The following is a 20,346-nucleotide window of genomic DNA, read 5'->3' as shown; positions in this document are numbered from 1 at the left end:
TAAAACTGAATGAATTGTAACAAGCAATTTATGTATTTGGGAGGAATTTTTCACATTCAGCAAGTCTCACAGCACAGCTGGGCCAATAGAGTTCTCAATTATCTTTTTTATGTGAGCTGCTTTGTTCCACAGTCTCACACATCAGCAAAATTCTGCAAGTGTGCAGATGGCATATACCAGAGGACAAGAGCAAAATTGAGGAAATTTGTTTAGATATTTTCAAATAAATCATGGCGCATTTCTATTTGGCTCATATTTTGGGAAAAAAAATGTTTTTTAAATGTAATTTTAAGCCAAACTGAAAAAATATCCAGATAACAAAGCAGGAGTAGCATAAAGTGCTACAGGAAGCAGAATGGTGGACTGCAGTCCAACACATTTGTGAGTGGAAAATACTAATCATAATACTATTATATACATATACAATAAGACTTATGAGGTTTAAAGAAAATTATCTCTTTATACATAGTGGTATGATTGAACTGTTAGATTTGAGAGAAAATGCAGATTCACATAAGTAGTAATTCAATTATACATTTACAGGTGACAATAGGTGGTAAGTTCAACAATTGCTTTCAGGAAATAGTAAACAAATTTAAAATAAGTTGAGCTACCAGATTATTGTCTAATTTATTACTCTCTACTGACAGTGATAAAAAAAAAAAAAAAAGAAGTTCAGTCCAGGACCTTTGCTGCCTACATGGGTTTATTTTAGCTCTCACACCAGCCCTGTTTGACCTGCTTGGAGGAGCCCGCTCTGTCAGGTCCTGGGGTGTGCAGCACATATGCTCAGTTTCATGTGATAAAAACACAACTTAGTGGGTTGCATCTTGGTAGGATCTTCTGCTTAAGAGGGAAGCTGGCTTAAGCTGCAAGGCTGTTCACCACTCAGTGCCTCGTAACTCCAGCCCTCTTCCAGTTAGCAGGACAGAAATAACCTAACTATGCATTTCCAGAACTGCAGATGTTTTCCCAGAGCAAAGATCTGGAGCCATGATGAGTGATAAAACATTAAACCAGATGGACCTTGTTTTGTTTTAGATGTATCACTGCATGTGATACTGCACTGCAGAAAAAAAAAAAAGACATTTAGCAACACTAACATTGCAAAAAAGCTACAGGTCAAGCAGGGAGCTGGTCAAACTTCTATGCAACACAGAAAACTTTATATCTGGGAGATGTTTACACAGAAAAAGAGTAGTCAATCTCCAAATGGTTGCTAACTAAAGCAGTGTCATTAGTTATTAGCTCCCAGAAGGCAGAGTAAGCACATACAGGTTACACCATTTGCTGCACATTAGCTCCCTGGGATGCCAGCAGGGTGGAGAGCCCACACTGGGATCAGAGCAGCACAGCAGTAAACTGTGGACAAGCAAGGAAGGTCTGCTCTGCTCTGCATTCACAGCTAACATCTGTGGTGAACTGATTTTATCTATGATGTCCATGGAGGGTTGTGATTGTGGCATCTGGTGTTCTTTTGTGACACAGTAAGGAAAAAAATTCCAAACATTACACCTATCCCAAAAAACAGCAAAGAGTAGGTTAAAATCCTTCAAACGGGTGGGATATGAGGTAAAAAAATTATGTACAAGAGAGTATCTTAAGTTCCCAAAAAGTTATTTGCCATGTGATCATGTTTCAGTGCTCCAAAATCCATCACCTGTGGTGGAGGGGACAGGGAGAGGAGATCCTATTTGTGAATCTTCCCCGTAAGGAGCTGAGGTCCCCAAAGCCACCCACCAGGCATCCTTATTCACACCTGATAATACAGATGGAGACTGAGGGAGTTTGGAACCTACAGGACGAGGAAGCAGCTCCATTATGAAGACATAATAGTACCTCCATAGCCAAAGGAGCATTCTGGCATCCTCTACTAAAAGAACAACCAGGGATTCCTCATGCAGTGAATGAATCAAGATCCAGAAGGCTGGGAAAATGAATCTATCATTTTGTGACTTGCAGCATGTAGGGAGCTGAAAGCAATTGGAGTTCCTGCTTGTCTTCTGTCACAGCCAAGCATAAATTGATTGGCATTTGGTGATGTGCAGTCTGGGGAAAAGCAGTGTGACACAAGAGAGCAGGCAGTAAAATGGCACATGTTCACAAGTGCTGAACAAATGGAAGGAAAATATGCCCTCCCTAAACTTCATAAAATGGATTGTGAACAGACAGCAGTAAATCAAAGATACCCAACCCCTCACCTCCACCCCAACACAAATATTTCCTTGGAAACACAGCTAGAAGTACCAGCACATTCAGACTTAAGGCTAAAAAAAAAGCAGAAAAAAGAAAACATCTGAAGTTGCCAAGAAGTTTTTGAAATCTGATTCAAACAATCTCAAGCCGACACAGGTTTCTCAGCTTTCCATGACTGAGCTTTGCTTTGGAGCTAGTCACAAATGGAGACATTAGGCAAAGGTATGGGATCTACAGGGTCAGACCACAGTGAGCTAGAACACAAATAAACAGCTGGCAAAGTCTGCAGGTTGTGATCCCAAATACAGCAACCAGGAACTACTGGACAAGACACCAATGCAGGGAGGGAGAAAGGACAAGAAATTGCCTGTGTATGCAAGAGCATTTTCTGGTTTAGGTGTGATTTTTTTCCAATGACCACAGCAAAATGCTGCACATAGGCATGTATGTGAAATTCTGCTGCAGACTAATTTTTTTAACAGCAGAACACAAACATTGTTTGGAGCCCTCCAAAGCTGGTACATCAAACCAAAGGTAAGCATGGACTGCTTTGTGTCCCCAACCTGCTGGTTCCTTATTCTCCAACTACTTTTCATCATTCCTATCCAGATCAGTCCTTGCGCCAATGGTTCAAAAATCTTCTTGTTCTTTCCATGCAAAGGCACAGCAAAGCTACCTGAAAGTGGGCCAAAAAAGGGGGAGTATACCTAGATCTGACCCAAGGCTGTTGCTACCACTAGGAAAAGGAGCTGTAAGTCAGTAAGAGTGGGGTAAGCAGAACACACTGGCAGCTGGAAGGAGCCAGAGAAAAGGAAGTGGGATAGACAGAAAAAGAAACAGCCACTGGCTAGAGTGAGCTTGGGAAGGCGGGGGGGAGGAGTACCCAGGTGCCAAAATATGCAGTCGTAACCCCATGTATAAAAACTAACTTAGCAAGAACATGGTAAGAATATACAGATGTTTACATGCTCACAAATACCCTGAATTGCAAATAAACTACTTCCAAGTAAGATTTTTATAACTTCAATTTTCAGCAAATAATCGCCGTCTATCCACAGACCAAAATTATCTTTTGAAGATTATAAAGTAAGAGTCACAGGTACTTTTCTTGGCCTAGAGCACATCACCTTCTTCTCAAGGTAACTCTCTCCATTAATTGATTAATTCACTCTTTTCATTAATTGTGTTGTGATGAAGCAATCAAATAAATGAAGCAGATGCAAAAGAATGGACACTTCTGGGAGAAGACTTGGTTTTAGGAAGGTCAGTGGTAGAGCAGGAAGGTTTCATCATCTTGGAATACATGCCCAGGTTGCCTCAAATGACACCACTGAAGCATTTCAGTCTGTGGCTGCTCTGATATAAAAAGCAAAGTCATACTGTACCTAGAGCTCTGCATGGAGCTTCCTGCTTCCTTTTGAATGGATAAAGGCTAAGAAGGTACCAGGGCATGACAGGAAGAATAATGAGATTTCTTATTTGATTTCTATTTTGTAGAGAGCAGACGAAGGGCCTGGCTTCTAATTGTTACTCCCACAGTAACCTATAAAGCTCCACAAGGACATTATCACAACCCTCCCACTTGGTTCATCACATGACTGGACAACTTGCAGCCGGAAGATGCTAAGGAAGAAAAAAAACAAAACCCACCACAACCCTCAAACCATTTAGGCTTCAAAGTTGTCACACAAGGGAAATTTAAAACCTCATATTGCATTGTAAAATTTAGATGCTTACAGCCCTCCTAATGAGAACATGCATGCTAAAGCTGTGCCTCAGGAGCCCTCTTCTAACTCTGGTGGCTTAGGATGCACAGGCAACCAACAAGTGTGTGCTCAGGGGTTCAACAGATGTTACAGCTCCTGTGATATTCTCCAGAACACACTGACAGCCGACAGCCACTGTCATTCAGGTAACCTTTAGTACTCGTGGCTCCCCTCCTTCATATCACAGCATCCGTGGGCAGAGTATTTGCTAAAGTCAGCTAACAAGCCTAACTTTACTTTCAAATCACTTGAACTCCCATTTCTAGCTCCCCAGAGGGTGACTTAAACCCCCAGAGCAGACATGGAATAGACATTTTTCTCCCAGTCTGCCACAGGACATGTCTATAGTGGAAAAAATGATCGTGACCTGTAGCTCCTGAAATTAAAAAACAAGAGCACCAGATTCCTCAATCATTTCTTGTTTAGAACTGACAACTGTGTGATGTGAAACATAAATGGGAAGTCCTCATTTTCAGCTGAATTTCCAGCCCCTAAAGACGTACCCTGACTTGAAAGTGGTGTATGTAGATCTGAAGCCAAATCAAAACTCCATAAAAGTTGTAGTAATTGTCTCAAAATAGTTGATTTATGCCTCATTTTTCTTGAGTTACACCACACCCAGCCTGCACATTCTGAAATCTGAATAGAATTATCAAAGCTGCACAAGAAATACGGGTAAACACAAAAATAAAGAAATCACAAAGGTTTTTTTTCTTAGAAATATATTTTGTAAGAAAACAATATTAACATTAAAAAGAAATGTTTATTATACAGTATAAAATAATTGCTTGAATTCAACTCAGTTCACTTAACCAGAAAAAAACTTTTTAAAAGCCTGAGGATTTGTATGAAGCCCCAATTCCTACAGAAGATTGGATTCCTACTGCGATAAATAGTGGGCTTTCCCCACGTGATCCATAGAGCACACAAACACTTCAAAACCCTCCCTCACTCCCTACCCCAACAAGTTGCTGTCCCCTGTCCAGATGTGCTCTAAATATCACCTCAGTATCTGCAGTCCTCCCCTATGGCCCCTATACCCACCCTCGGATTCCATCCACCCACCTCTTTGGCCAAGCACTATACAAGCAACAACTCTCATTACAGGAGTCTCCCCAGTTAATCTCTTGGCTAAAATGAGCAGTGGCCAGCCACTGACAAATAATGTATAAATGGCTGAGTTGTTCTCAGCTGTCTGTCCTCATAAAACCTGCAAGAATATCTCTTAACTCTGCCATTCATCTGCCAAAGCTGGCAGGAGGGTGCAGAGTTTTGAAAGCTACAGTGGGAGACAAGAACAGGCAGTGCAATGACATAAGCTTAACTTTTTCAGGAAACTAAGCTAAAAAAGTTACTGTTCAATTGCAGAATGTAATACTTGCAGATTTTGTTGTAGGAAAATATGCCTGTTCAGTAACTATAAATACCCCTAATACATTTCTGGGGCTTATTATGCATTAATTTTTTTAATTTCATTTTTACATAATGCCAGCTTAATTACCCTCCAGGTTTGAAAGGTACCCAGTGACCAGCATTCTGGTGTAATTACTCATGCCATTGGTGTGATTTCACCTCCCTTAATACTGACAAGTTTAAAAGAAATCTATTAAGTTAAGAAGAACAAAGATATATATTACATTTGCTAATTGCAAACAACCTCTTATAGCTGCATTTTTTCCCATTGGGATTAAAAAGTGCACCAGTTTAACATGTCTGTACATAAAAACAGTTTAAAACATTAAATATACAAACAGCAAGAGATTTTAAATATTTTGTATCAAATACTATAGGACAATATAATTTACATTTTTTTTTACACAAAACATTACACCTGAAATATAACTTTAGATATTACAGAATATAAAAATACATACTTTTTGTTTAAAAAATGTCTTTGCAGGTTCTGGCACAATGTAATACTTTAAAGGCACACCATAGCTTGGCAATCTGTATTTGCAATTAACTGTGCAACTTAACTGTAATTATCTTTTTAGAATTGCAAGATGATCTCCCTCCTTCTTGGAATGGGCCTTTTAATCAGGTAAAAGTTAAGTTGAACTGTCTAGGTGTTCTCCAACCCATTTCTGCCATGGTCTGAGCTCTCCAACCCTAAGCCAGCAAAGCAGAATCAGCCCCAACTCAGCATGTGAAAAGCCACATCAAATGCAATGGGATTAGTCACGCTTTCATAATCTCTGCTGTCTCAGGGTCAGAACACTCAACCCCAAGCAAAATGGAGCCCTAAATGCAAGTTGGGAGCCAAGTTCTGTCCTGCCCTACATTTGCACCAGAACTAGTAAGGGTGATCAGGGCAGAACTCGGAAACAGAAGCTCAGTTATATTAGTTGTTCTGATTTCAACTACACCAATGCAAAAGGCACAATGACTTTAGTGAGGCCAGTGGAAACAAATGAAGTAAAACTGCTTTAAGACTAAATCAGGAGAACTGTGTAATTTTGCCCTTCCATATATTTGCAGGACTCCTGCTGGAGAGTCTGCCTGGGACAAAAACGTGTCTTTAGACATACATGGCTTATACAGATGTAATTGGGTTGCAGAAGATTTTCAGTTCTTCAAGTTGTTTCTGGACAATTAAAAACTCAAACAGTTTTCAGCACACTAAAGAAAGATTCAATCTAAATCCCTAACTTTAAATGCTCCAAAATAAGTTGCTTCTTGCGAAGAATCCAGTAGCAATGGATTTGATACCTGGATACTTATCATTTCACCAGATTTTAATTTAAAAAACCCTCCTACATTTACAGAATAAAAATGAAATTCTGAATTCCCTGACCAGTATTTGGTGCTTCCTCCCTTCATCAACACATCAAAGCGCCTTATTTTAAGGTTTGTCTTAATCACATACACCATCAGCTGAAGCCCTCTTTTAGTCAAGTTTCCTGAAGTTTCATGATGTCTAAAACAAATATTGGCATAAAGGTAGTAAAAGCCATCTTGATTAACAATTAGTTTTCCGTCACTGAATGTCATATTTGATAAGTTTGCCTGGCCTTTGTCATGATGCCAGGATGTGAGGTTCACTTTGAGAGTTGCTGGAGATTTAAAAAAAAAAAAAAAAAGGATTATTTATAAACATTTGACAAACCCCAACATTTAGAAAGCAACCTCTATGTTTTTAGAATCAACAGCAACTAGAGTTCTATAAGCTAAAGTGAATATTAAACAACTATGATAAAAAATTCCTAAGAAATTTCCTTTTTTCATCATCCGCTTTTTGCTTGCTATTTATAACTGTGCCCTCCCAGCAGAACAACTGCTGGACTGTGGTACAAAACAGTTGCTCTGCCTATAGTTTGATTATTCTAAGGAATCATGCAACAAGCTCTGCATAGGCATTGCATTCCACCTAAAACTTTATTCAAGTTACAAACAGTTGAGAGGAACTTGAAAAACTCGTTATTGGTCTTTAATCTGTAAGTGTTAGCAAGGAATAACTGAAATTCTGGAAAAAAGCTGAACTGACAATTCCCAAAAGAGAAAGCTTATGAAACTTTCCATATTTTATGTTCTTATGACTGTAGTGGTAGAAAGGTAAACATATTTTCATTTGACAACACCAAAAAAATGGAGAAAAGTCAGTATGATAGTGCATCTTCAGTACTACACACTAAGTTGCCTAGACTTTACGTAGCACTTCAAGTATTTATGACATAACAAACTTCCTGACAGTCACAAGCCACTAACATCTTATTATTCAGTGCAATACCCAGAGCATAACACAACAGATGGGAGGTGGCCAACTTGTCCTCCTAACCATTAGTAATTTTCAGCACACAAGACTGACTCCACTTGCTCCCTCCCACAGCAGCGGGTTCACGTAGGTACCAGAGGACTTTACACCTCAGCCTCCCAGTGAATCTAAATGCCTGCTTGAAATATTCAGTACCTTTTTCTCCCTGCATTGAACCAAAACAGGCCATCTTTAGCAAACTTCACATGGCACACAGCAGGGGACAGTGCCCTCTCCTCCAAGCATGTACTGAGGCCTGCCCCAGGACCACCAGTACTCACAGGTGTGCTGGGGAATAGCCCCAGGTATATTTGAGTAGTTCAAAAGAGGCCTCTTGCATTTGCCTGTGCAAAAGGGAGGGGAAGTAGGAACAGGGGAATTTGAGGGAGATGAGCCTTCCCTAACTGCCAAGGGCAGGCAGCTTTTCTGTGTGAGAGGAATACTTTAACAGTAGCCCAGAACAAAATCCTTCTGGTGTTCTTCCACAACGATTTAAGTAAAGCACCAATTGTCAAAGGTAGATCACAAGTAGCTGCTCCCCTATGGCTCTTGTGCAGCCAGGCAGAAATTATGGAAGCAAAATCACATGGAGAAGCCATCTTTTGTGCAGCACCTCAAAAAATACATCTGAAACCCGTCAATTAACTGGAAGAAACACCAAGATCTTAAGTCTCTTAACCTGCAATTATTCACCTGCAAGATAATGCTGAGTTAAGGGTACCAGAGCGTACTTCTGAAGGACTGGGAACAGCCAAGGAAGTTGAAGAACTTTGCGTGCACAGCACTAAGTCTGGGAGAAATACTGCCCCACGGAGGCTGGGCTACGTTCAAGATGGGAAGGACAGGCAAGAAATCACTGCCTGGATCAGAGGAGAGGCACATTAGATATAGGACAGGAATGCACACCGATGATGGAACAGAAAGGGCATGCTGGGACTGCCTGGTGGCACACAGGGCAGTTGCTAGGCAGATTTTATTTACCTGACAAGTAAACTTTTTAGTTCCCAGTCAAGTTGCAATTTTGATGAAATCCTTAGTGGCAAGATTTTCTGATGAAGAAGGGAAAAGAGAGCAAATACGTGCCACAGTTGCTTGTAACAGAGAGGGGCTCTTGGTGAATTTTGTTCACACTATTTGGATGTTCAGGGGAACAGGCCACGAGATAATGGGAGACGACCCTCTCTGTTTTGAGCAAAGGATTTGTACAGGTAACTTCTGGAAGTGCCTCCCAAGCAGGATTATAATGCTATGATTGTGTGAGCTGAGGCAGACAGGCATTTTGCCACAATTCAGAGCTCCAGAAGAGCCGTGCCACAGCTGGCAGCACAGCGCAAAGATGCTCTGGTAAAAGTTATGCCACACAACCTGTAATAGAAGGAGCGAGCAGGTTCTCTGCACTTTTTGTGGTAATGCACTCAGATTTGGAGACATCAAAACAATCAGTACCCTGAAACACAGGAAGTGGAGAAAACTGGAGCATAAAAGTGTCAGATCTGCTGTCCACATATCAGAAACTCTGACACATAACCCAAGCCATGGGACAGTCAGAAAGGCTGCAATGCAGTATCTTACTCGAAATAATTTACATTGGAACCATGAAAAAACCAGCACAAGGTAAATCCTGTTGACAGAGAAGGAAGTGGCTGGGGGATAATGAGTAAAACAGCCTTCCAGACGACGCAAGAAAGCATTATTTAAAAATTCAAGTTAATACCCACTCTTTCTCAAAACTGAAGATAAATAAAAACAATGCCTTGTTTATTTGTGAGCTTGAACTAAGACTAATACAAATGAGTTAAATAAAATTAATTAGCAAGAAGGAAGATGATGTGAGGGAAACAGAGGAGAAAGGAGCCCTGTTTTGATAATTTGTTTGCATCCTAGTAGATTTTAGGTATAAACAAAGCCTGAAAAAAGGACCAAAGTACTATTTGCTCTGAAAAGCCTTTTGGAGGCAAAGGGCAGCTAAGTCGAACCTGTAGCTGTAAATAGCTCAGAATACGACAGCATTTCCTTAGACAGCTAAAGGTATCAATTCACACCCCAAATGATATATTTAACATTTATATTTATTTCTGTTTGTGATTTTCCCCTTTAAACTGTGACTAATTTCTGTAATCAATTTATAAACCAAAATTCACGGTTTTCATTTAAAACCTAGGTAGCATTTAGAGTGAGCTCTGGTAAAAACCAACCAGCAAGCATCCAGCTCTAACCTAAGGCAGCAAACTTAAAAAATACACCCAGCAAGCCAAACCACTACAGCTTCTGTGCCAAATGGTGGGTGGGGACACAAGATCTGGGAAGGGTTATTTTCCCCCCCTCCCTTGCACTATCCCCCCAGCTGCAAAAGTCCACTTGAGGCTTGACATTACTGTGAACCGGGTCAAAGCAAAATGTTCTCTCATAGACACTGCTCAGTGCCCCTTCATGAAGGGTGTTCAGTTGAAAACTACTTAAAATCCTGTTTGACAGTGATGAAGACTTTTTTTTTTTCTGGCACTGTTTATTCTGGGTCAGAGTGATGACAGTAGAGAACCTTAAAATACTAAGAACAGATCTTTCCACTCAGGGATTGCAGAAAACAATTTAGATGGATTTCAGACATGTAGGGTAAAGAATCAGGGGAAGAAAACAGAAATTGCCATTTGCAGTCAGAGACAACAAGATGGGAGAGGAAAAGCTCCTGGTGACCCCTCAGGCAAATTTTTCTTTCTTTATGCTTGTCACTAACCTCTGTGCCACCCAGCCAAGTGGGTACTGCCTCATGTCAGTGAGCATGGTATTAAAGTGCCTCACAACCAGCAGGTTCAGGGTTCCAGCTATCCCTAAGGAAGCAGCCCCTCACTGCTGCAATGCCCACAAGGGCTGCAGAAGCTGTGCTCATGATTAACATCCTGGCAATGCTCTTCAAAAAGAGGCAAAAGCCAGATCAGAAGGGAGTATATGCCCAGCTCATCACATTGGTAAGAAGTTGATCTGCAGCAGAAAAGAACAATGTCTCCCTGGCCATTACCCATAGATGTGCTGTGTCACACCCTTGAAGGTTAATGCAGCAATGCACAACAGTAAAAATTATCAGCTGCTGTAAATTACGGTTGTAAAATTACAGTTTACAGCAACGTCCAGGTAAGCAGCAAATAAATTCCACACAGAAGAAAGTGGATTTCACAGACTGTGATACTGACACACACTCCACTTCTGCAGATAAGTGACCTGTCTCTAGGATTAGCAAATTAATTGAAACCTTTCAAAGATAAAATGCTAAGACAAGTTTACTGATACTGAATCCTCTACTATTGACCTATTGTAGAAGTAGGTCAAAGCCAAAATCAGACTAAAATAGAAGCTTGTCAGGAGGCATTTGAGCTAACAAGAAAGCTTGTGGAAGTTCTGACTGCCATCTGACAAGCTTCTTATAAGCTCTCTGCTATAAAGTTCTGGATTGTGGCAATGCCAATGCACTTGAAAGAATCCTATCCCTCCAGGCAAGAAGCTGTACAGAACTGCTTTGTCTTTAAATAGAGCAAGAGCAAGGTATTACTATGCAGGCTGCTAAAATCTCAGATTTAAAGTCTCAACACAAAATTCCCCTTTGGTTTGGTTATATAAAACAGAAAAGCAATGTGCATAGCTCAGTTAACAATGAGTTCAGCACTGCAGAATGTATAAATCTGCAGAGAAAGAAGACAGTGGTGATGAATGCACCTTCTCAAGGTCCTCCACCTAACAGCTTCAGAAAAAACTCTGGTTTACTTCAACCACACCAACTGTTGCATTGAGAATACAGCGAAAAATCTCAACTGACAGTGCCCCAGGGCAAAAAATAAAGCTGTTCTAACATTGTATTAAAATTTTAGGAATGCATCTTTTCCTCTGGCGAGTGTTCTGAGGCAGACTCATGCCTTGTTCCCTGATACTGTACTAGCCAGGATATTCCCAAAGCCACCTGAATATCGGTGTGTAGGGAATAAGAGCTCTGGCAAGATAGAAGAATGCCATCCTCTTACCACAGGGGCAGATAAAAGCCACAAGAACAATTTTTTCTCCCTACTCAGTAGCTTGGCCAATGTTTGGGCTGGTACATGCTTGTATCTACGTATGCATCCTCATGGCTGGAGTCCAGCCGGAGTGAAGAACTCCTGATGGGCCCTACTGGCCAAAGGAAAATGAGGAACTTCAGAGGAGAGCATTCAATGCAGATCTTCCTTCCTCCCCTGAAGACAGCACAAAGGGGCAGGCCATGCCCCTCAAGAGGTTGATCATGAAAAGTGGTAATTTGAAATGGAGGCCATTCAGCGTGAGACTGATACAAAGGGGAGCCATCCTCCTTTTAGCACTACCCCTGCCGCCTCTGAAATCATTTAATGCATCCAATTTATTCTCACTATCAAAAGCCATTTCTGAAATCCCTGTCTGTTGCTGTTTTGATGAACTATTTTCATATACTTCACTCCTCAATACATTTATATTCCTATTGGAAGTATTCACTTAAAAATTGAACTTACCAGATGGAATATTCTTATCATCAATAATGAGATGGGCAAATGGCTGCTTCTCAGGTTTGTTCCTCTTGTACAGTTCAAGTCCTAATGCCTCCATTGCAGCTAGAGATAAAAGAATTGGATTATCCCAACAAGCCAAGTTTAGTGGAACAAAACTATTTCTTATTCCTAAACCAATACCTACCTTTTTCTGGTCTTGGCGGTGTTCTTCCCATGGCACGCTGGACTTCCTAAAATGAGAAGGAGACATTGCTTTGATGTTGTCTTGGTTTTGTAACTATGTTTAGTTTGCACACTTAGAATACTCTGTGCATGTATCTGGGGACACTGTTCCACCTGCAGCACATTCAGATGTCTGGGATATGCATCATGTAAATATGACGACATATGTAACAGGCACACACAATCAAATTACTTCTAGTAATTTGGTAATTCTAATAAAGGTGGATAGAAATGATGATATGTATGATCACTGCATTATTTATTGAAGTAGTGGTGACAGGACATTTACAACCTTTCCTACTTACTGTACTTTGAGTATTTCTCTAAATATAGTGGAACAATGACTGATAAAAAGGCATCACATCAAACAATAGAATTTATGAACTGATTTAATTACTTGGAGTCTAAAAGCAAAGAAAGAGAATTCTATACAGGAACTAGCATGTAATCACTATAACAACTAAGGATAGCTAAACTCTGAATTTCATTTGTGATGAGGTAAACACCTCACACTTGGCCCTGAACAGGGAAGGCTACAAGGCTTTATGGTCAAGGCTTACTTCTAACAAGGTATGCAGGAAGTGAAGCATTAAAGCATCTTCCCCATCCGTACTGGACCAAGCGGACTGGGTGCCAGACTTGGGAAGTATGTAATTCTTCAAAGCTGCAGATAAATTTTAACATGAATAAAACCCATGCTACCCAAACTCAAGAACAGCACAAAATGCAGGCATCGGGCACCACAAAAAGCTTTGCTTTTAATCATTCACACCTGTATTCCTCTTGAGAAAAAGATACAAACAGATTTCACAAACCTAAGCAGCCTGTTCTTGTTACAAGCCTGGACTGAGTCTTAGTATTAAGCTCAGTCCTCAGCTCTGTCTCCTTTTTCCCTATGACTCTCCATCTGTTTTCTAAAAAAACAGGAATAACATGTTTGTTATTCAGAACACCTCATACCATGGAGCCATCAAGAAGATGTTTAGTAAAAGGAAATATTTTGCTGAAGATAGCATGTCATGTCCTCTTTGAAACCTAAGAGTGGTCCTTTGTTTCATCTTTATGCCACGCACACTGCTGTTTGCCTGATTCAATCCACGTATAGGAAATAAGTCTCAGATTTGGCCAGATCAGCAAAGTCCCACTGTGCTCTCAATCAGTGGGGTGTTTCAGAATTTGAAATCCTGCTCTGAAAACACCTGAAGTCCTGCTTTTATGTAGTTCTGAAACTGCAGTGAAATATGTAGTGCCTTGGCTGGTGCGTTTACTACTCTCACTTTCCCCTTTCAGTAAGTGTTTAAATGTTAAACCAAAATGAAAAGCCACAGCAGTATGGAAGTCGTAGTATGACTATCAAAGCATAATACTTCAGCTGAGATATGCTGATTTCCTAGATAAGATGAAGATGCTTTTTGCCATAGAGACGAGAAGAAAAGCAGAAGAATCACAACTTCAAAACCAGCAAAACTCACATCCACTTCCCGCATTTACATTCACTTTGCTCCTCTGATCTACTTCAATGTCAGTTCTAGGGAGTGTGAAAATGAAGTTCAATTCTAGGAGCTGCATGTCACCAGCCACCAGCCACACTTGAGTAAGAAATAGGAAGATGACAAGAAATTGCAAATACAAGGTATTGTGAAAAATGGCAAAAGCCTCTGAAGAGAACTGGACATAAGGTAAGAAGAGCCTGGGAGATGGACCACACTCTCAGATTATTGCAGCACACCTATCCCAACCCTTTTTTCCTTGGAGGGGAGAAATCTCTGTTTTCTTGCTTTCTTAGTGGAAACTTCTCAGATGTGGAGTTCATTTTAACATCCTTTCCTTCAGGAGGATGTGATAATGTCTTTGCCTGGAAAGCCTATTGAGCAGATCCAGAAAGAACCATGCACATTTTAATCTCCTACTATCTAGATTTGGTACTAAAAAAAAAAAAACAATAAACCCATGGTTGTGAACTGCTCAGCCCTTGAAATCCCTGAACTGGTCAACTGCTATTCTACTTTCAACTTACATTTTTATTAGGAGCATTGAGTTCCGCTTCTGCACACTTCCAAAGATGTTCTAGTGTAAGCAGCTGAATACCTCATCTTCTGAGACCCAGCAGCCTGACTCTGCTCATCTTCGACAAAGAATGGCTCTGGTCCTCATGAATAGCAGTCTGAGCTGCTCTCCTTCTAACTGGTGGTGGTGCTGTTAACCTGCAGCACTCAGTAAGCAGGACAGCTACCCAGGAAGACTTGGGTCCACAGCTCTCCTTGTCTGGAGTTCATTATTATTAGCTCAGCTGGTTAGATCATGGTGCTAATAACACCAAAGCTGTGGGATTGGATCAATCATCCATTGACTCTTCTGTGAGCTTGTCACTGGATCAGAAGTGGCTAGACTGTGGCCAGAAAACAAATCCTCCATCAGTTCTCTAAGCTCTGGACTACTGTCAAGTTCTTTACTTGATTCTGACCAACCTCACGAAATTTTGATACTCTTTCTGTTACTTTGCTCCAGCTCCCAAAAGGAAGATGAAAGACATTAACGAGTCCCTAGAAAACAGATACGGAGTTGTAGGTTTCCTCCTGAAGAATGAACAGTTAGACACTTCTTGATTTTTTTTTTTTTTTTAACTTGCTGTTCATACAGTTCCAAGGTGCTGATACACAACCTACCTTAGAAAACCATTTAACCATGTATTTGCTTCTGACCCTGAAGGACATTTTTCAGTGGATGTCTGAAGGTAGCCTCTTAATGGGATTAAAAAATCCCCTGGTATTCTTACTGCAATGAATCAAGAGCTGTGATTTCTCAAATCTCCAAGGTATCAACTGCGTTTTTTAGCTCCTGAATGTTCTTAGGTGTCTCATACTTACAATGTAGAGGGTCATTAAGTAGGCAGAAACAGCTCAGCAGAACCCATGAGTAAGACACTGCTATAAAGGCATGAAAACTGCTGACAAAACATTACCAGTGACTTCTCCTAAGACTGCCATCCACAGAACCATGTGTGATACCAAGCTGTTCAGTTATTTTTAGCAGAACTGTACACAAAAATCACACCACTCTTAATCTTATGACAAACTGCACTTGTACACCTTTGTCATTTGCTCACTGCCCACCAAGTCAACTCTGCTGGCCTGTTTCCCGAATTCCAACCTCCTTCATACACTCAATGTTTAAACAACAGAAACAGAGTTAGTCACAAAAAATGAAAAATATGCCTTCCCTTCATCTAAAAAAAAATTATGAGGCCACTAAAAAGCTCCAAAATTCTCTCATTTTAAAGCTAAAAACCATGCTTGAAGTGCCTGGAAAGTTGGGAACTGCTCTCTACCTCACCCACGTCAGGCTGCAAAAATAACTTTTGCTCGAAGTTATGTCCAATGCTGAGGATGCAGAGACAAGGCTACACCAGAACACATGACATTTGTGAAAGGTTTTTAGTCTCCTTTAGCTTTTACCTAAGTATCTCAGTATCTACTTTGAGCAGCCCTGAGTAGCCTTTTGAGACCAACAAGAAGAGAATTCCCGGACAGTCACTTATTGCTTCGGATATGGTCTTAAAGCTTCTTTATGCACTTGATTCTTTTATTACCAAGTGCTTTAAGTACAGCTGATACCAGGAAGAAGTATCTGATTCTCTTGCCGGAAATTCAGCAATTTTAAGAATGCTAATCAGGAAGGAAGTGAAATAGAAGTACATGAACCAATATTCATCAGATATACATGAGACTATAGTTTAGAGACCAGCAATACAACCTCTCTCCAAATGAGTAGTCTATTGCTCGCAGAAAAAAAAAAAGGCATGTAAGATTGTAGGATGGAAACCTACAAAACTGTAGTTGAAATTTTAACAACTTACAGCAATCACTCGTGAAACCTTTACTTGGTCCATAACTATGTGCTCTTTAAATGTCTGCAAAGTATATAGATCTCTTTAGAAATGCTGCCCTGGAGGTCTAGCAAAGCACTCTGTTGCCATGTGGGAGAAGAACTTACGCCTGAACTCCACAAGCAGCTAGCAGCTGGGAGCATTGCCAAGAAAAGTCATTTATGGATTGACCCAAGATATGTTTGTAGTCCTTTCTACTTCAGGCTCATAACAGGCTTCATAAGGACTGTGGTTAGAGCATCTGGACTGCCAAAAGCTTTTTAGGGTTACATGAAAAAAAATTAAGCAAACAGACTGGCTAGGAAAGTATATTATTTGTCTGCTTGAAAGTTTATATGCAATATAGAAAATATGCTCTCTACTTACTAAGCTGCTCCTTAAGAAGAATTTTTATACCGGAATATGTTAAGGAATCAATCATTAGATTTTGATTAAAAGGAAAAAGTTTATTATTTTTTCAAGAGACAAGTATTTCTAGACTGGACCTTGCAGCCCTACTACACTGGTTTTCATAAGAGCACTTTCATTTTCAACATCAATCCCTGCTTTACATTTAAGCACTCTGACTACAGGTGTGCAAAGAAAACTGATGAGAACCGGTGCAGGAAGCTAGAAGCTGTAACCAGACCATAAACCTGAGCAAAAGAAATTTGTCTATTTTCATTTCCTGAACAGCTTGAAATGCAAAAGACAATATATTGAAAAAAATCACAAAACACAAATGGTATTTTGAAGTGTTCCATTTTAGTCACTTAGCAAACTGACAGTTCAAATAAGGATGCTGGCTCTTAAAACACACAAGTTAGATTCTTTAGATTCTCCTTAAGGAAAGTGAAGAAAGCACAGGCAACAGGAAACCTCCCTCAAGTCACATTAGCTGTATCCCCACACACAAAGGAGTAACACAACTGCAAGTAAGCTACAGCTGCATCTCTGCTCTTCATTCCTGCAGGGCAAATGAAAGGCAGAGCTTACAGATGATGATAAAGTATAATTCTGCCTTGACACTCTTACTTTCACTTCTCTGATGTACTGAAAAGATGCAAAAAGCCTCAGGTCATCACCTTCCTATTTTTTTCTCTGTCACTGATTTAAGATGACAAAGCATCCAGACCATGGGTGCAGCTGCTTAATAAACTCCATTGCATTCAAACGAAATTCAGAGTCCAATTACTTTGGCAAGGGAAATTTTATTGTTCTCAAACTAATGGTCATCAGCCAAAAAAGTTATCCCTACTTACTACTTATCTTGGCCACTGACATTGCAGCATTTAACCTCCATCCAGACTGGCAGGATATGAAGCCTCAGCTAAAGCCAGTGCCTTTGTTGAGTAACCAGCAGCAAATGACCAGAACACAGGGCTTCCCATTGACTTACTGTAACAAGCTCCTTGCTCTGTCATGGGAATCACATGAATGAGCAGCCTAGCACGCAGCACGCATGTAGGTGCGGCATGAGAGGCTCTGTAAAATGCAGCACGAAAGAACTAATCCTACATTAGAAACTAATCCTTTGTTTCCCCCTTAAGCTCTTGAAGGAAGTGGCTAGCAAAAGGGACAAGACATGGACTCCATGTTTCTCTGAGTTTTGTTCACAAAAAGATCTGTCACTCAAGAGTTCTCTGTTAAAAGCAAACATCACATTAGCACAATTCAAATGCTGTAAATTTAACCCAAGTGCAGTTCACATTAAAGCATATGTGAGTTCAGCTCAAATCTAATGTAGTACCCTTAATGAAAAACTGCCAGTCCTATGCAGATGTGAGGCAGTAACGTTGTAATGGGCCTGACAAGCCAGGAAAACCAAATGCCAAAGCAGACATCCATCTGTTACACAGCCCATAATTAGCACTAAATACTATTCATGAACACAAAAAGAGTTCAAAGGCAGTAACTGCAGTAAAAGGGAATTGTGGCATTATTTCCAGCTTGTCTTGGCTTCTTCATTAGGGCTGACTACTTTTGTCATTTGGGTTTGGGAACAAGCTGTCATTCTCAATTCCTGGGTGAAGACCACCCAGTTATCAGGCTGTGGCAAAGTAGGTCTTCTGCCAGTGTGAGAATGGTCTGCACAGAACACAGACTGGCAAAGTGAGCAAAACCAAAGCAGGTACTGTCCCTCATTTTGGGCTCCAGACAGGGCAGGAAAAAAGAGCAAATGAGAGCAAATGCTATCTCTTCTTTCAGGCAATATTTTGCTTGCTGATGATCTTGACTTAAGAGAATCTTGTCTGGAAGATTCCTTTGAAAAGCATGTGGAACTGACACTTGTTATGAGCATCCGAAGTGCTGAAAAACCTATACAAATATTAAGTGACTACCATTCACAGGTCCACCCAAATGTCAGAATGGCTAATCACCTAACTTCAATCAGTTTTCTTAGTACAACTTCAAGTCTTCCCTTCTTAAAAAATAAATAAATAAATAAAATGTGCTTGAATTGGTTAGCCACTACCAGGTTCATGAGAAAATACAATACAATCCTGGATGAAACTTCAAGTGTTATTCAAACACCAGAAAATAATTTATAGAACTTATCTCTGAATACAGATTTTGGAAAAGTTTTTTTAAGTTCAACAGGACCATGAAATAAAGGAACACAGCATCTGTGCCACTTACCCTCTGCACAGCCCTTTGGAGAGCCTGTTTCACACTTCTACAGGATTCTGGCATTAACTTTGCTTCTTGACTTTCAAAGGATGCATCATGCAAATCTGTACTTTCTTGGTGTCCAAAAAGCGTTCTGACACAGTGTGCATGGTCTTTTGAAATTCTAGTAGGGTCCATCTGAAACCAAGACATAAGCACAACCACAGTTCTAAGTGTTAGAGATACTTTTTAACCATCTAAAAGTTTGGTCCCTGGCTAAGTTTATTATCCAACTTAACATTGTAAACAATGTGGAGAGAAAAAGTTCCCAACAAGAGGGTTTACTTCATCCACAAATATGTGAGATAGGAGAATGAATTATCTTCTGACGCTGCCTATTTCATTAGCTTAGACTAGATATGTGACTTTCTAAAGTTAAAGATAAACCCCATTCTTATGGTAAAGTCAATAATCTTGAATTCCATTTTTCAGCCACTCACAGCAATATCACAGTTATTTTAGCAGGAAACACACAGTTATCCTACCTCAAAAAGCTATTGTTTGTAAGATGACACACAAATGCCAAGTACAGAAACTTGGGGAAAGTATGTATGTGTGTGTATAGCACATCATTTTCAAGAGGAGAAACAGAAGTTACCTCTGAAACTAATTTATCACTGAAATTATATCACTGAAGCTGTCAGTCAGCTATCACTGAAACTGTTTTGTGGATGTGCTCACTGTGGATAGCTTATTTTCTTTACAGTGGCTGGTATGGGACTATGTTTTGGGTTTGTGACTAAAACAATGTTGATAACACAGGGATGTGTTTGTTACAGCTGGGCAGTGCTGACACTGAGGCAGGACCTTTTCTGCCTCTCACCCCACCCGACCAGAGAGAGGGCTGGGGGTGCACAAGGAGCTGGGATGGGACATAGCCTGGACAGTTGATCAGAACTGGCCAAAGGGATATGCGGGACCATATGGCATCGTGCTCAGTATATAAAGGTGGGGGAAGAAGGAAAGCGGCAACATTTGGAATTATGGCATTTGTCTTCCCAAGTCACCTTATGTGTGATGGAGCCCTGCTTTTGTGGGGATGGCTGAACACCTGCCTGCCCATGGGAAGTGGTGAATTAATTCCATTTTCTGCTTTGCTTGTGTGTGCAGATTTTTCTTTCCCTTTTAAACTTTCTTTTGTCTCAACCCATGAGTTCTCACTTTTACTCTTCCAATTCTCTCCCTAATCCCACCAGGGAGTGAGCAGCTTTGTGGGACTTAGTTGCCAGCTGGTATTCCCATGGCTGTGGCAAGAGATATTGCTGTGTTTAAGAGTCACCAAGACAGCAAAAGTCAAAGACCAAAAGACGATTAAACTGCACCACAAAACACCTCTGCTTCATTGGGCAAAGAACGGTTAAGCTCAGAGTA

The 20,346-nt window shown here is 40.4% G+C and overlaps 1 protein-coding gene across 1 annotated transcript; it reads right to left on the bottom strand.

Annotated features, from left to right (window-relative positions):
• Positions 1-4,674: 4,674 nt before the first annotated feature.
• Positions 4,675-19,150, bottom strand: TNFSF11 (tumor necrosis factor superfamily member 11). The gene is made up of 4 exons (XM_017733577.1): positions 18,946-19,150; positions 12,403-12,448; positions 12,222-12,320; positions 4,675-7,015 (listed from the first exon to the last, which is right to left on the bottom strand). The coding sequence occupies exons 1-4, from the start codon at positions 19,126-19,128 to the stop codon at positions 6,594-6,596; spliced, it is 750 nt and encodes a 249-aa protein (XP_017589066.1). The 5' UTR covers positions 19,129-19,150; the 3' UTR covers positions 4,675-6,593.
• Between the last annotated feature and the right edge of the window lie 1,196 nt (positions 19,151-20,346).

Source organism: Corvus brachyrhynchos, unplaced genomic scaffold, assembly GCF_000691975.1.
Source record: "Corvus brachyrhynchos isolate BGI_N302 unplaced genomic scaffold, ASM69197v1 scaffold202, whole genome shotgun sequence".
In the NCBI taxonomy this organism is placed as follows: Eukaryota; Metazoa; Chordata; class Aves; order Passeriformes; family Corvidae; genus Corvus; species Corvus brachyrhynchos.
The sequence above is the reverse complement of the archived record's forward strand: the minus strand, read 5'-3'. Positions and strand labels throughout refer to the sequence as shown.